General features: G+C 42.0%; 1 protein-coding gene across 1 annotated transcript in view; it reads left to right on the top strand.

Annotated features, from left to right (window-relative positions):
• Positions 1-15,804, top strand: part of LOC144818189 (versican core protein-like) — a 181,417-nt gene that overhangs the window by 153,327 nt on the left and 12,286 nt on the right. Inside the window, exons 11-12 of the mRNA XM_078675329.1 lie at positions 1,281-1,439; positions 2,244-2,326. Coding sequence (XP_078531455.1) covers positions 1,281-1,439; positions 2,244-2,326 — 242 coding nt within the window. The remainder of the gene's footprint in view (positions 1-1,280; positions 1,440-2,243; positions 2,327-15,804) is intronic.

The raw sequence follows: 15,804 nt of genomic DNA on the forward strand, positions 1-15,804 counted from the left end.
AAACTCACTCATGAAATATTAAAAGGAACACGTTTTCTTCAGCAGCTTTAAACTGGATGTCAGTGCAAGCCAGCTGAGGCAGTCAAGTCAATTTGCTGCCTAGCTATGCTAACATAAACACAGCTAAATAAAGCTAGTGTCTAATTAACAAAAACGCTTTATCAGTGCCAAGGTATTGAGAGAAAATGAAATGTGCACAGCTCAAACATTCCCCAAATGAATAAGGAACGGAGACTCCAGCTCACGCCCCTTTTGTGCGTCCCTGGGTCTTGTCGTCAAGCCTGCACGTTGCCACGTCTTACGCAGCAGTTATTCTCTGCAGACGTCTCACCCCCCTGCTGAAACGTGGTCAAGAGAGCTGTGCTCCTCAGAAAGGTTCTTTCTCTTTTCTTTGGCAGGCCAGATTCTCCCCAGAGGTAGCAGTTGAGCTTTGCATCTGTGAGCTGAACAGTGACGAACATTTTCCTACTTGGTCGTTTCAGTTGCTAGTTTTCCAGCGTTAGTCATGGCTTGCAGGGGCTGAGGCAGTATGTCATGAAATTCGGCAAGAGGAAGTAAGACAAACGACATAGAAAAAGAAAGATTAGGAGACTATCAGTGATAGAGGAGAGAGAAAACAGTGTGTGAGAGAGAGTCAGAGAGTAAAGCAGAGAGAAAGAACGACAGGGAGATCCAGGGATACAGACAGGCAGACAGAAGGAGAGCTAGACATGATGAGAGGCAGAGATAAGGAGAGAGGAGACAAAGACAGAAAAGTAAGAAAGACGGGGAAAGAGGAAGAATGATAGAGTAAAATGTGAAGAGAAATGGAAAGAGTAAAAAGCAAAAGAGAAAGAAAGACAGAGAGGGAGAGAACATTGTAGAGCAGAGTTGGACCCTAGCTCAGATTTGAGTTTGCATTCTGGGAACTTTAGAGGTCATTAATAATCTGCAAAAATCTCAAGCATGGTTGTCAGTGTGATACATTAAACATGAATTCCCAAATGCTTTATATTTACATCTGTAAGAAAGTAAGATCACTGCTGACTGACATATATAAAAATGCGCAAATAGGAGTGGGTGTTCCGTGACGTCACTGTTCTTCGTCTTCCGTTGCTGCAGGAGCAGATGGAATCATGGTATTATACATTTTTTGACCCAGCATCTTGTGGAGAGTCAAAGTTTCAAAACAATAATTTTCTTGACTAACAAGGCTCTGTAATCTATGTGAAAACAAATCTAGAAGCAAAGTTGATCCTGCTCTGCTGCCCTCGTTCTGAGTGTGACCCTTTGCTTTGCAGACACGGAGACCTGCGACTACGGCTGGCACAAGTTCCAGGGCCAGTGCTACAAGTACTTTGCGCACCGGCGTACCTGGGAGGCCGCGGAGAGAGAGTGTCGTGTGCAGGGCGCGCACCTGACCAGCATCCTGTCTCAGGAGGAGCAGATCTTTGTCAACCGTACGTGCACCGAAACGTAATATTGAACTGGGATATCATGGTCAGACAGACTGTACCTGGCCTGATGCAACCTTTGCACACTAGTCATACATCAGGCCAGGGTTTTGCACCTGCCCCTCAGTAGAAGCCTCAGATCTGTTCCTATCTGTGGTGAATGCCAGGTTGAAATAACGTTCTACAGTATAAAAAAAAAAAACAGACGGAAAACAATGGGAGGGGGTTCTTCGGTTCAGTCGAAGAGCCAGCTGATCTCCTGAGTGCAGCCCTCCTGCAGTGTATGGTGAATATCTGGGTACTGTCATGCATGTGAGTTATATTAGTTGTTAGCATGAGACCTCAAGCTAAAACAAAACATCGTACCTTCCTTTCAGTTAGATTAAAAATCATATGAATAAAGAGGAGTTTAATTAATTAAATCATTGCCTCATTTGGAAACATGTTTAGCTGCCCTGATGCCCTTAACATGTCCCTCCAAGTGTTGCTGTACTGATGGAGTGAGTTTCATCTCAGTCACTTTAGCAAGCATTTCTTCAACAGGTTTCTAATTTGTTAAGCCTGTATAGAGAAATGTAGTGGCAAGAGATCTCTCAGTGGGCAAGAATTGCATTCCTGGTTAGATTTTTATAAAATTAAGAAATGCCAAATGCAACACTGAGGCAATGAGTTTGTGACTGTTCTTTAACATTCCACAACAGCGTAGTGTATGTGATTCACACTTCAAAAAGCCTTTGTTTTTCCAAGATGACATTTCTCCCTTATATGGTCAAATTGTCAATCCTTCCTCCTTGCCTCTTCCTTCCACAGGGCTGGGCCATGATTACCAGTGGATTGGCTTGAATGACAAGATGTTTGAACATGACTTCCGCTGGACCGATGGCAGCATAATGGTAAGACGGCCAGTAGATTGTGCACCTTTCTTCAGAGCTGCGAGGAATGCCATGAATGTACAATCTGAATTCAGAATTCTGACCTTTGAATTGAGGTGAAACTGTTGTTCTTCAATCCTGACCGAGTGGGCGATGAAAGGGAAAGGTTCATCTATATATGTGTATATATATATATATATATATATATATATATATATATATATATATTTTTTCCAACAATGCTCGCTCCAACCGCAACTTCCAACTGGATTCGCACAGAAGACGAGGCAGACCCAATTTGGTGCATTAACTTTTATTTCTTAAAACGCCACCAAAATCCTCACGACGCGTTTCGGCAGATCCCTGCCTTGATCACATGACAACATGGTCGTGAAGCACACACCCTTTTAAAGTGCCAGTGCAATCATAAACATAAAAGAAATATTTACATGTACGGGGTCTGTCTTTCTTTTTCAATTTAAATCAACAATGCGGTTTTTGTCATAATTGTAAAATACAGTTTTGTAACATCAGTTTTATGACATATGGGTAGACAATATTTGTAAAATACTTTTAAAGCCAACTAATTGTAAAATACAGTTTCAACCTAAAATGGCAGTTGAGTAAAAAATATATGTATATATAATGTTCTTTGTAAAATACATTTTTGTACAATAATTGCATAAATGCATACTCGTATAGGCAGCCTTATTCAATGTGGCCTACATCTTTCTATTGATGTCAGCACCCTGCCATTCTTGTCTGTATATACAGTGTTCATACTTCACGTCAGAACACTTCATGACCATACCCATCTACCACTGAAGTCACTGAGTAATACCCCTGGTACATGTATATTCTCTAATTTCTTGTGCTGTGCTTCTACTAAGGAAAACCCTATACGTCACCCTATTGGTGTCCTATATGTGTAAAGTGCTTAAAGTGCATAACTAATAAAGTGCAAATAGAGCAAACTTTCATACTTTCTTCACCCTTATACGTTAGTGTACATTCGCAATATATATTGCCTTATTTGATAATAGTTTTCACAGAAACTAGGAACGCAGTACTTATGGACAAACCAGCAATTCTTTCTTAATCAAGAGCATGATTCCCACGATTAGCTAAAAAACATTCTTTATATTAAAAAAAGCGTTTAAAAACTAATTCATGCCTTAAATAAATTGCTCTAAAATCCATATATCATAACTATGTACATAGAAAAAATAAATAAATAACCAGTTGAAATCATTCTCTAAAAGGTATCAATTAATTTATCTTTCCTCTAACATACATGAACTTCCTAAAATTCCATAATTTGAGTTGAGCAAAATAAACCATTTTTATAGATTTCATATAGGTACACATATATGCCTGTTTATGATCATTTGTGATATGGCTAAACATCTCATTTTTTCTTTCTGATTCCCGGTATTCTAATGAATGGAACTAATATTAACTTAGTTAGATATGTTTAGAATATACACGTATTCATGAGGTTGTTCTGGGTTAGTCTATATATATATATGTATGTATGTTGCATTAGATTCAGACACTTTCAGAGAGCTTTGCAGATATCTTGTGATTCTAGGCTTGTTAGGGCACAGTGGTACCCGTAGGTTGGTGTTTTATCAGTAAAACAGTGATCTGCACACTGTGTTTTGAACAAATTGGAGCTCTGTTTGATGTTCCTTTCATGTTTTTTAACCTATAACCAGAGTAGTAATTGCACAGGTGCAGGTTCTTAAGTTGCACAAGCGTCTTCCTCATACATAATGAGGATAAGTCATCCCCAAGTACAGCGTGTGCCTGCCGTACAGCGTGCAAAATGACTCCATGGCTACACGTGAGCCTCACAACAGATCTCCTTCACATGGACCGAAGTGCTATACAAGGCTTGTTAGTGTTTGCGGCTTGTCATGCTCCATAAACCGCCTCAGCTAGAACACTTCACCGGGGCCGACAAAGATACTTCAGTGAAGTCATAGAATCAGCGTGAGGCACTTCTTGTCCTTCCAAGTCCAGGTGCCACTTTTCCATAAACAAATTACACTGTAACAGTTTGCGTAATTACACTAAGTAATGCACAGAGACCTCATCATATAAAACAGGCCAGCTGCGAGCACAGCTTGGTTAACAACAGGACACACTTGAAGCCAAGATTTCATCTGGAGCAGGGCCTTCTCCCAGTGCTGAGCCTGATAGCTTCAAGACTTTCCTGCCTGTTCAGAAGCAAGCATGTTCCATATTAGGCATGGACTGACAACATAACATGTCAGACCGGGGGAAGCAGCATAATGGTTTCCCCAGATTTCATGGAATTGGAATGTAGATATGATACACAAATGGACGGAATGCCGAACAAATCAAATATTCACCCCCAGTCACAGATCTGGGTTACATCCATCATTTTTTTGCTCACTATGCCACCCCAATTTGAACCCAGCCATATGCAAATCAGTATTGACCCTGTACCCCGTGGGACCGGTCCAGCCTGAATTGCCATGCCAGGTCCTCCCTGGACCAGACACAAGCATCCTGGGACCAGTTTCGGGCTATCACCTCATATCAGCCAGGCTAACTTGAACCCAGAGGCACACTGAGCCCGGGACTCACATTTGGGCATACCTGGCGCACTTAGGGCAAAAAAGCAATAGCCACACAAATGATGAACGGAATGTGGAACAAATCAAACATTCTCCCCAGTCAAGAGATCTGGGTTAAATCCATCACTCTTATGTTCACCATGCTACACCAGTTTAGACCCAGTTAGGTGCCACTTTTACATAAACAAATTACACTGTAACAGTTTACATAATTTCACTAAGTAATGCACAGAGACCTCGTCATATAAAAGAGCTCAGCTGTGAGTATGGCTTGGTAAACCTTACGTGCGTTTACAACAGCACACACTTGAAGCCAAGATTTCATCTGGAGCAGGGCCTTCTCCCAGTGGTGAGCCTGATAGGTTCAAGACTTTCCTGCCTGTTCAGAAGCAAGCATGTTCCATATTAGGCATGGGCTGACAACAAAACATGTCAGACCGGGGGAAGCAGCATAATGGCCTCCCCAGATTTCATGGAGTCGGAATGTACATAACCTTAGCAAGCAAGTAATGCTGGGCAGAAGCAGGTGTAGAGTTGCAGTGAGTTGAAGACAGCTGGGAATGGCGCCGAATGGCGGTGTGGTGCCTGGCAGGAAGTCAAATGATTTACATTACTAGTTGCTTAGTCTCGCTGTATATGCCACAAAAATATGGCAGTAAAGAAAGATGGCATTTTGCAGAAACATTATCCTTCAAACAGCTGGAATGTGATCCTAACATCTGGATGACAGAGAATGCTGTTGTAAGTGCCACTTTATTAAGTGAGGATTCTGAACTGACAGCCAAGACACAATTTATAATGGACTGGAATGTGCTCCCAAGACACACTAGATAATGAAGAGTTCCTAAACATCCAAAAGGAAATTAAAGATTTTTCTGGCAGTGAAAAGTGCTATATGTACTTACATTTTACAAACAAAATCTGCATATCCTTGTTCACTGCACACATTACAGACAATGTTATGGTACATTTAAAAATCCCTTGTCTACATAGTGGGTTGTACAAAGATGGAATCAGCCAATGCACATTATCGTACAGGTAAAAGTTGGAGGGTGAAAATTTAAGAGATCATTTGTAGAGGATATTTGAATTGGGGGAGTTTGGTGGGGAGGGTGACTCAGAGACATAAAGCATTTTGGCTCTGACTAAAAGAGCACACATTGCCAAGGCGCAAAACTCATACAGATTTTGTGACTTTTGTCCTCCGTGTGACATAGAAAGGTGGTTTAACCCTTCAATGGATTAAACGGCGTCTTGACTAATAAACAAGATGATGGACGGAATGTTGCACAATGGCCAAACATTCACCCCCAGTCACAGATCTGGGTTTAATCCATCGTTATTTGCTCACCAAGCCATCCCAGTTCAGACATGGCCATATGCAAATCAGTCTTGACCCTGTGCCTCATGGGAACAGTCCAGCCCGAACTGCCAAGCCATGTCTTTCCTGGTCCGGAATCAAGCATCCTAGGACCGGTTTCTGGCTATCAGCCGTGTTCAGCCAGGATAGCTTGACTCCAGTGGCTTAGTGAGCACGGGACCCACATCCTCTTGACTAATAGCAGCACCAATTTCTCCAAGACGCAACGTCCGTTTTTTAAAACCACATTCATGCGGCCGCAAAGCAGACAGGGTTACGGGACCGCACCTGCGGTGGTTGATGTCATTTGCCACTAGAGTCCTAAAGTCTGACCTACTTTGATTTTGCATCTGAGCCAAGCCCAACCCTTACAGCTGTGAGTGTCTGGGCAGGGAGACTCAGCACTCACAGCCTTCTCAGGCAGGTGGTGTGCATGTGTGTGTGCTTTGGGGGGGAGCAAAAGCTCAGAATTCAACCAAACAATACAATAACTTAGGCCCAGATGTAGGTAAAATAGATTTACCGATTTTAAATTACCGAATCATACTGATTCGGTAATTAAAAATCGGTAAATCTAAGGGGTTGAGATGTAGGAACATCCAGATGTTCCTGCTACCGAATAGGTAAAAATCTGTATTTACCGATTCGGTAAATACCGACCGGTAATGGCCCATTCATTCCTATGGGCTTTGAAGCCCATAGGAATGAATGGGGCATTACCGGTCGGTATTTACCGAATCGGTAAATACAGATTCCGACAAGGGTGCAGGGGGTGTCACTTTGACACCCTCTAGCACCCCCAAAAAAGATTCGGGGGCCATGTGGCAGGCATACCTGCCCTAAGGGCAGGTCTGCCTGTCATATGGCACAGGTGTGCATGCACACATGTGCATGCACACCGGAATCGGTTTTTTACCATGAAGTTGGATTTCATGGTAAAATACCGATTCTGTAAGGCTTGTGGGACTCAGAAGAGTCCCACCTACATATCAATAATACCGAATAGGTATAAATACCGAATCGGTATTTTACAGATTCGGTAAATTTACCGATCGGTAAATTTACCGAATCTGTAAAATAATGTGTCCCTACATACCGATTACTGAATACCGGTCGGAAACGGCCGAAAATACCGATTTTCGGCCGTTACCGACCGACCTACATCGGGCCCTTAATATCTAGCCCAGTCCTCGTCCTTTGATAAAGCAAGAATTGTAATCATTCAACAGAAATAAATAGATGGTTGTATCGCTAATTGTATTCTACTGAAGGTGCTAAACCCTCCCGCTCCACTATTCGCTCCCTGCAAGGTAGTCTTAGGCATTTCAGTTTCCTGTATGTGGTGGCAGCGGTATGAATGAGACAAGTGCACATTATCACTGTTTTCCCATGGAACTGAGAGGTCCACTTAGGCCTTTATTACAAGTTTAGGTGGTATTTATTGCACCTGATAAATAACAATACCATGGGATGTGTTATTTATCTGGTGTGATTAATAATACCTATTATGAGTTGGTGGAGAATAACATGCAGATTTGGGTGTTTATTGAACCGAAATCCACATGATATGGTAAATATCATATGCTTTTCCCTCTTTATATTTCAGTGGGTTTGACCTGCCAAACTTTAACGAAAGTTGAGGTATGTAATGCATTCGATAATTATCAGATGTGTTAAATACCTACCCACTCGTAATTCCTGCTTGTCGTAATCAGACCTAAGTTACTCATTGCTACCCTTGATTTACTTTGGGAAGCAAGTTTCAAGCCTTGATTGGAGCATGTTTTAGTCCTTTTGTTACAGCTATCGTGCAGCCTTGCAATGTCTGTGTGTTGGTTCTCACAGGTTGGATGGTGAGTGGGAGCAGCCCTAACCTTTATCATCACAGCATTCTCACTTTGCGGCTGATTAGTTGGATGAAGGTAGCAGAGCCGATCCCAGATCCTCAAGCAATTGTGGCATTCCAAGTCAATCAGGCTCACAGTGGTGAGGTGCAGTATGGCCTCCCATGTTTATTGTGCCCACAGTTGTGAGGCACCTTCTTATCATCTGGGATTGGTGGAAGAAGCACTACTTCATGGCACAAGAGGCGTCAGGAGACCTGAAGTTCATGGACACAGATAAAAATAGTCTAGGTATACTAGGGATTCACAAAACCCAGTACGGTGTCTCACCAAGGCTGTCCTTTTATGTGGTATATCCAGGCTAGGGTCAGTAGTTCTCTCTTCACTATGAGGGAATTGCAATTTGGGGAATGGGATATCCATCACATTTGTGATGGAGTAACCATGCCTGCCAGACTCCTAATCAGGCCCAGAGCTTGCTTCAGTAGTTCCATTTCATCTCTTAAATTTACTTTTTTTGCCCTTATCATGAAATTCAGGTTCAGTCTGTTTGAAGACAGACACAAGTGTACTATTTGAAGTTTCCTTACTAGGAAGCCAGCAACAGTGCTTAATTAGTGAAATATTAAGTGCTAGGTCCCTGACCAGGAGGCCACTGCAGCTTGCACCACCCATCGCCCTGGTCATCGCTGCCAAAACAACTACTAAACATCTCACTCGCATGTAAGTGCGACAGTTCCGATTATTCCTGGTCCCCAAAGCTAAAGGAATTGCTGGGGAGGTAGGTCTTAGCCATTTTAATGCATATCGTATTACCAACCAACTGTTGTTCTGCTCATCTGTAAATTAGATGAGCAGCGCCACCATGTGGTAAACTGTTCTTAGTATGATGTTCACAATTAGGTGCCAGTGCCGAGCACTGGAAATCAATTAAGTGCCTGCGGTTAGCACCAGAAAGCACTGACTCTAATTAAACACTAGCCAGCAAACCAGTTTTAGAAAACAATTTGAGGATCTCTCACAAAGTTGTATCTAGTTGATTAGGGGGCATATTAACAAGGTGGTGATATAAAATTATCGCCGCTTTTGCAGCCGTTTTCGACCGAAAAGCGGTGATAATTTTATCGCCTTATCAGCAAAGACACTCTATCAGGTATTTTGCTGATTTTGCTCCCGTTTCCAGCACGCCTAACTTCGCATCGCTGATGAGATGCAAAGTAGGAGTGTCTGTGGAAACAACATGGGTAAATATTGTGAAAGCAGCTTTGCGATATTTACAATTTGGGAAAGCGATTATTTTAATCGCGCTAAGTATGCCTTAAGGCAGGAATTTAACGTCTGTTAAATTCCTGACTAAGGCATACCTAACATGCGAGGTGGATTCATGTAATACGACCACAGGGTCGTATTTTCAAACATATTGCCGTTTTACATGGAGCATCGCTGAAAAACCAGCGATGTTACATGGAAAAGGGCGCTATCGCTGGAATATTCATCGCCATGGTGCAAAACGTTGTTAATACAACGTTAGCCTGGCAAAATATTCCAGCAATAGAAAATAATGTTGTATACAAGGTCAGCGATAATTTTTCCTGCTCGTTGCAAATATGCCCCTTGGTTTTTAACTACCTCTGTTTTGTAGAAAGCCCGGAAGTTAGTGTGGGTCCAGGTCTCACCACTTTAAGAATTTAAGGATGCACGGTTTGCGTAAAAGGCAAACGTTTTTTAATCAGCTTCCTTTCACTGGACTCTTTTTTTTTAGGTAATTTAATCCTGTGATTGCCGATGTTCTAAAACTTGTGTCATAGCCATAGGGAATTGTCAAATAATATTGATGTGCCTATAGCAATGAGGAACTAATAACAAAACTCAGTAAAATGTAATGCTAGTATTTGCAGATGACAATTCAAAACGTGGAAGACATTGGGTTATCTTCTTGTATTATCTCGAAGGATTAAGATTTCCCTGGACGTGCTCAAGATGACATTGCACATAGTTGCATTATGTGTACATCTGACAGAATCAGTCATCGGCCAGCAAGAGGCTAGGGTGAAACTCCAAATCAGGGGGCCGTCAACGACGAGTGAAACGATGTGTGGGACTTCATGAATTCTCTCTGCAGGCATCTCCTTAGAATGGGGAGAACATCCCACATGTAAGTGGCTGTGTAGAGCAGTGTCACAAAGGGATGTGTTGAGCATTTTCTCAAAGAAGATTTCTGCCAATGGGCAAAAATGTTACTGTGAACCGAAACAAATTTTCGAATTCACACACCAATGAAATTTGCTATGCCTTTATTTCTTGTTTTCAGGTCAACTTTGCATTTGCTTTTTTTTGCTGTCAGACTCCTCTATTCCCTGTAGATTCCCTTGTAGAAAAGCTTGTTTCATATAAATTCATGTGGGCGACATTTGGTTGCTCTTGTTACACCTCTTCTTTTGTATTTGAAAAGGTTACTATGAGATGTAAAGACTTTTACATCACTTAAAGCCCGAAAAAAGCATTTAATTAAACCCACTTGAATCAATAAACCATACTAAAAATTTTTGGGGGGAAGTTTACCATGGGCGAAAGAAATTCATATTTTTGTAACCAGCTAGTCTGCATGACGTACCTCACCATGCAAGACTCACACGAGACTTTTGGATAACATAATCTTAAATCCAACTGCAGATGCACTAAGAAGATATAGAAGCCCAACGTTATACGCCCCATTGAAGCTAATTTGAAAGAAAAGAAACACTTCCATTAAAGACAGGTTTCTAAAACAAATTAGAACACTGGAATGTTGAGAGCTCAATTGAGGACAATGGAGTGCTCAAGGCTTCTAATGGCCGGTAGAAGCCCAGAGCCTCAACATTCCAATGTTTGGTCACAGCAACAGCTGTGAACAGAGGCCTCACAGAGGCTCGTGAGGCCAAGGGGATTTCAACCCCCTAGGGCTCGTGAGGCCTTTGCTTTACATATTAGAACATTCTGCCCTCTAGGGGTATACTGTTCTAATAGCTTTAGAACCCTCCCTAGGGCTCTACCAGCCATCAAAGCCCCGAGCCTAACTAGAGTGGCCTTTAATGGCTAGTAGAGCTCCTCTGAAGGGATATAATAGAATGTTGTTTTTTAGAACGGATTCTACTCTGACCATAGAAATTCCCTCACAAAGCAACAGCATCTCGTTTTGAATGCAGCAGATTTAGTATTGAATTCAGTAAAATATATAACAGATGTTTGGTTTCTACAAATGTTTCGGTCCCAAACATTATTTTCATTGTTATTTCTGACTTTAGTCGACTTTAAATTTGCATTCAAAGACCAAAACATACAAATGTTCAGCTCTACAAGTAAAATTTGCCCTTAGAAGGATTTGAATAATGCAACGCGTTTCATCTTAGTGCGATATATTATCAGTTATAAATATAAGGACATTATAAGTACCGTGAAAATAAACAGTAAAACTGCTCATTAGTTATTGCTTTTTCTTTGTCTCTAATGGTCTTGTGGATTCCTGTTAAAAAATGTGCACTAAGATCATCGAGCCATTGGTTTCTTGGCTCAGTTATGGCTAAACTGCACCACCCAGTGGGTGAATTGTGCCATTACAGCTCACAAAGTAAACGTATGAGGAGTAAAATTCAAGGCATGACATACACGTATTTTATTATTGTGTTTTTGTTTAAAATAGATGGATGTTGATAAATCTTCTTAACTGACATTACAAATTACAAATATAAAAACGTATACGAGGATTGTCATAGATCAACCAAATGAATAAAGTAACTTTTTTTTTGTTAGACGAAACATTGAACTTTTCAATATGTTAACTTATTTGTTGTTAGCAAATTACACTATACCAAATGCATTCCACTAGCAATAATGGACTGTTGCTTTGAAGCGTGCATGCATGCTTAAGCCCGCTGCTTATAGCTGAGGCCTGGTACTGACCAAAACTGCGCGTATGTCTTTATGCATGTATGCTTATTGTACATACACACAAGCGGAGATTTTGACATTTCTAATTTACCGTTCAAACATGACAAAAGGCCATTCTAAAAAAAAGTGAATTAAAAGCAAAAATGAGAGTGTACACCTGCACAACAAAGAAAGAAAGCAGTTCAGAGTACTTGGTAGCTCGAAGGCTCTGGTAAAAATAAATAAATAAATACAAAAATGTAAGTCGGGTAGTGGGATTCAAAACAGCACAGGGAGAAGGACATGGAGTTTCAGGGAGAAGTAAGAGGAGTAAATACAGAGGGGCAGATTTACAAGCCCCTTGCGCCACTTTTGCGACATTTTTCCCATGTTAAAAATGACGCAAAAGTAGCGCAAGGGGCTCGTAAATCTGCCCCAAAGAGTGGATGGGGGCAGAGAGGAGGCTCAAGTGGGGAAGAGCCTGAGTAAAACACCTGACCTCCCATGGATTTATTTATTTATAATGTTTCATATAGCGCGAACAAGATCGCGCAGGATATCAGAGCACTTTACAAAAGGAAGGCATGAAGGCAATATAACTATAAATGCAATATCGACATAAAATAAGAATAACAAACATGAGTAATTGGAACCAATGAAATAATGGAGTGGCTCCAAGGCAGCCAAGGAGGGATACTGCTCATCCACTCAGAGCAGAGTGAGACTCAACTGCTCTTGTGTGGGACAATCATACGAATTGGGAAGAAAGCCATCCAATCAAGAGCATACGCTCGAGATAGAAACGACACCCTATTGCACTATGAGCAAGGGCTGACCCAGAGCCCATTCTAAGTATTTTTATGTATTGTAAAAAATAAGTCTGCCTAAAAATGGCCGACTTGTTACAGCCAGGGGATTGCACATAGAGTAGAGGTTTTCCACCAAAATATTGACTACAAAACATCGTATGGCCAAAGTATCCCGGCCTAAATATTGAGTACCAAAATATCCTGGAGGTAAGAATGTATAGGTAGGTAAGGGGAGGTTTATATAGATAGATACAAGTTTGATGTGCTAAACTTCACGTAAACTGGCAACTAAAGGCTGAAACGTCTGCGATATGTTCAACCATACTCAAAGTCTATCTCCCTGGGAAACTCATTTGAAGTTTTACACTAAATACTTTTTGATTGGTAGAGGCATCTTTTTTTTAAACAAATTGCAACCACTAGCTAAAGAAATGTCGTAGCTAAGCAAATAAATTGAAGACAAGGTGCCACAGAATTGATACAATAGACATCGAGGGCATGTCAGAAGCTTTTATGGGGTCAGGAACCAGAACCTTTGACAAGCCTGTCTTTGGTTTCAGATTAAAGGAGCAGTTCTTAATTAAGAAGACATTTACTCTGGTGAAAAATAAAGGCAAAGCATTTGCAGCACCCAGGGGTAATGCCCTGTTAACTGTATCAAGAAGGAACAGGTCATCCCTCTGTTTCATTATCTAGAAACATCTTGTAACAGGAGTGCAGCAGAGGCATAACCAGGAGTAGCCACTAGGGATATGTAGTGGTGGGGAGGGGGAATTGCAAAAAAAGAAAAAAGAATGAAAAGTAAAGCTCACTTATTTGCCAGTCGCTGCCTCTCCTCCGTCCTCTTCTGTAGTCTCGAGGATGCAGGAAGAACACAGGCTTCCAGACGCTGTTGTCACCAGTAAGACAGCAGAATTGTGATTGGTCTGAGCACCCTGGTTCGGCGCTCAGACAGGGAGTGAGAGCTTGTGCATGTTTGCCACCCAGCCTTGATAAGTGTGCACGCCGGTTTGGCCGGCCCAAGATGGCTGGCCAAACCATCATGTGCACTTATTGATGCAGCAACCACTACTCCTCCCTCTGAGGACAGCCAAATCCCACCCCACCCCAACCTGGCTCAGCTCCGTACAAAAACTAAAATGATAATTACATAACGGTATTAATGTTGCGTTATTATCATTCTATTTTTCCTTTGAACTCAGGGGGGCGACGCTCCACCGCTTTAGTGAAGGACCCACCCCTGCGTGTAATGCAGACCCCTGCAACCACTGCGATGAAGGGGGTAACCAACCCTTCATGGGTCCTCATGCCTTCAGAGGGCCCCATTTACCACAAGACCAATGAATATCTGTGAGATACAGGAGACTAAAGGGCATCTCTTCAAATTCTGCTGGGGGCCCCATCATTTCGCGTTACGCCACTGGAGAGCAGGATCTCAAAATACACTGGACCGTGGGTGACGAGTCCCGGGTGCCATTCCCTTGTGTCAGCCATATTAACCATAGCACATGTAAGCATTTTGTCAAGTGGTTTTAGGCCCAGCGCGGTACCAACAAGGCAAAGCAGCTTTGTGAACCTGTGTATGCGTGGTTCTGTTATCACTGCAACAGTATATAAACCGACATCCGACTTATTTGTTCTACATTCAGAAGTGATAATTGGCTACAACCTCTGTAGGAGGCAAAGAAAAGACTCTTTGACAAGTGTTCTAAATCGACCCCTCGCCTCTCATAAAACATTTCCGCCCACGTCAGCGCCAGGCGCGTCGTTACTGCAGCACACATGCCTGGCAATACTTTGGTAACTGGAGTCTGCTCAAAATTGTACATTACAGAGATTTCTTTTGTTGAGAAGCTTGGCCTGGGGACACTATTCTTCAGCAGGGTCTGCTCAAGACGTGTTTAAGAGAGAGGCAGGATGCACTGTAAGTGTTTCTGCAAAAAGAAGACGCGCGCATGTGCTGACGTGCTTAGTGGTATCGGCTTCAAGTGGAAAGATTGACTCTCATCCATGTAATTTTATCAGATCATAATGGAAGCCTCCTCATTTCCGACATGTCATTTGAGGCCACTTCATGGTGGGGGGCAGCCTTTTTCAGCCCACAGTCCTGTATGTTTAAAGATTTGGCCAGGCTAGTAACACGGGTGCCATGTGACGTCAGCTGTAAACACATGACAGTCCCTGGGTCCCAAGAAAAATACTAACAGATGTTTAATGAAGTTCAATCACACAGAACTGAGGGCAAAGTATGAGGAACCAGGAATGGGGTGAACAATCAGACATATGTTTACGAAAGAACAATATATAGAATTATAGCAAGGTAACTCTCAGGTACGGGGCTATTTTTCACTGAGAGGTTCTGAGTGACATCAAGCAAGATAACAAGAGCAAAGCACGATTTGTCTATGATGTGACTCAGAACTATGAGGTGAAAAACATTCCCATAACTCATAATTATCCATCAATAATTTTATGCTGTGTATGGTCCCCTGATTAGGACTGCTAGACTGAGGCAAAGAAGTGAAGGGGAAGCCATACATAATATGGCCTCTCCTCCCTGCCCCAAATGTGAAAAATATACTTTACCTGCCATCCTTCCCTGCCTTTCTTTCCTCTCCTGCAATGGTGCTTTCTGCTTCCAGTCAAAACAGACAAGCAGTGCTGTCCTGACAGGCTTTCTGTGAGGCCTGGTCGCCTGACCAGTTAGGCTTTTACAGTGGGGTAACAATGGGTAGCACTTTTTAATCAATTGTTGCTATGTCATAGCAGTAACTTACCAAATCTGGTCTAAACAATAGAGGCTTCCTGTGGAAGCCTTCATTACAATAGCAATGACAGTAGTGATAATAATTATTTTATTTAAAACTTTGTGTGGTACTTGTGTGTTTCTAAGCACTGTAAATCACTGATGATGCTATCAATGAATTTAAAGTTTATTTAATTTGCCCACCTCTGGAAGATGTGGCAGGATTAG

The sequence above is a fragment of the Lissotriton helveticus genome, chromosome 2_1 (genome assembly GCF_964261635.1).
Source record: "Lissotriton helveticus chromosome 2_1, aLisHel1.1, whole genome shotgun sequence".
In the NCBI taxonomy this organism is placed as follows: domain Eukaryota; kingdom Metazoa; phylum Chordata; class Amphibia; order Caudata; family Salamandridae; genus Lissotriton; species Lissotriton helveticus.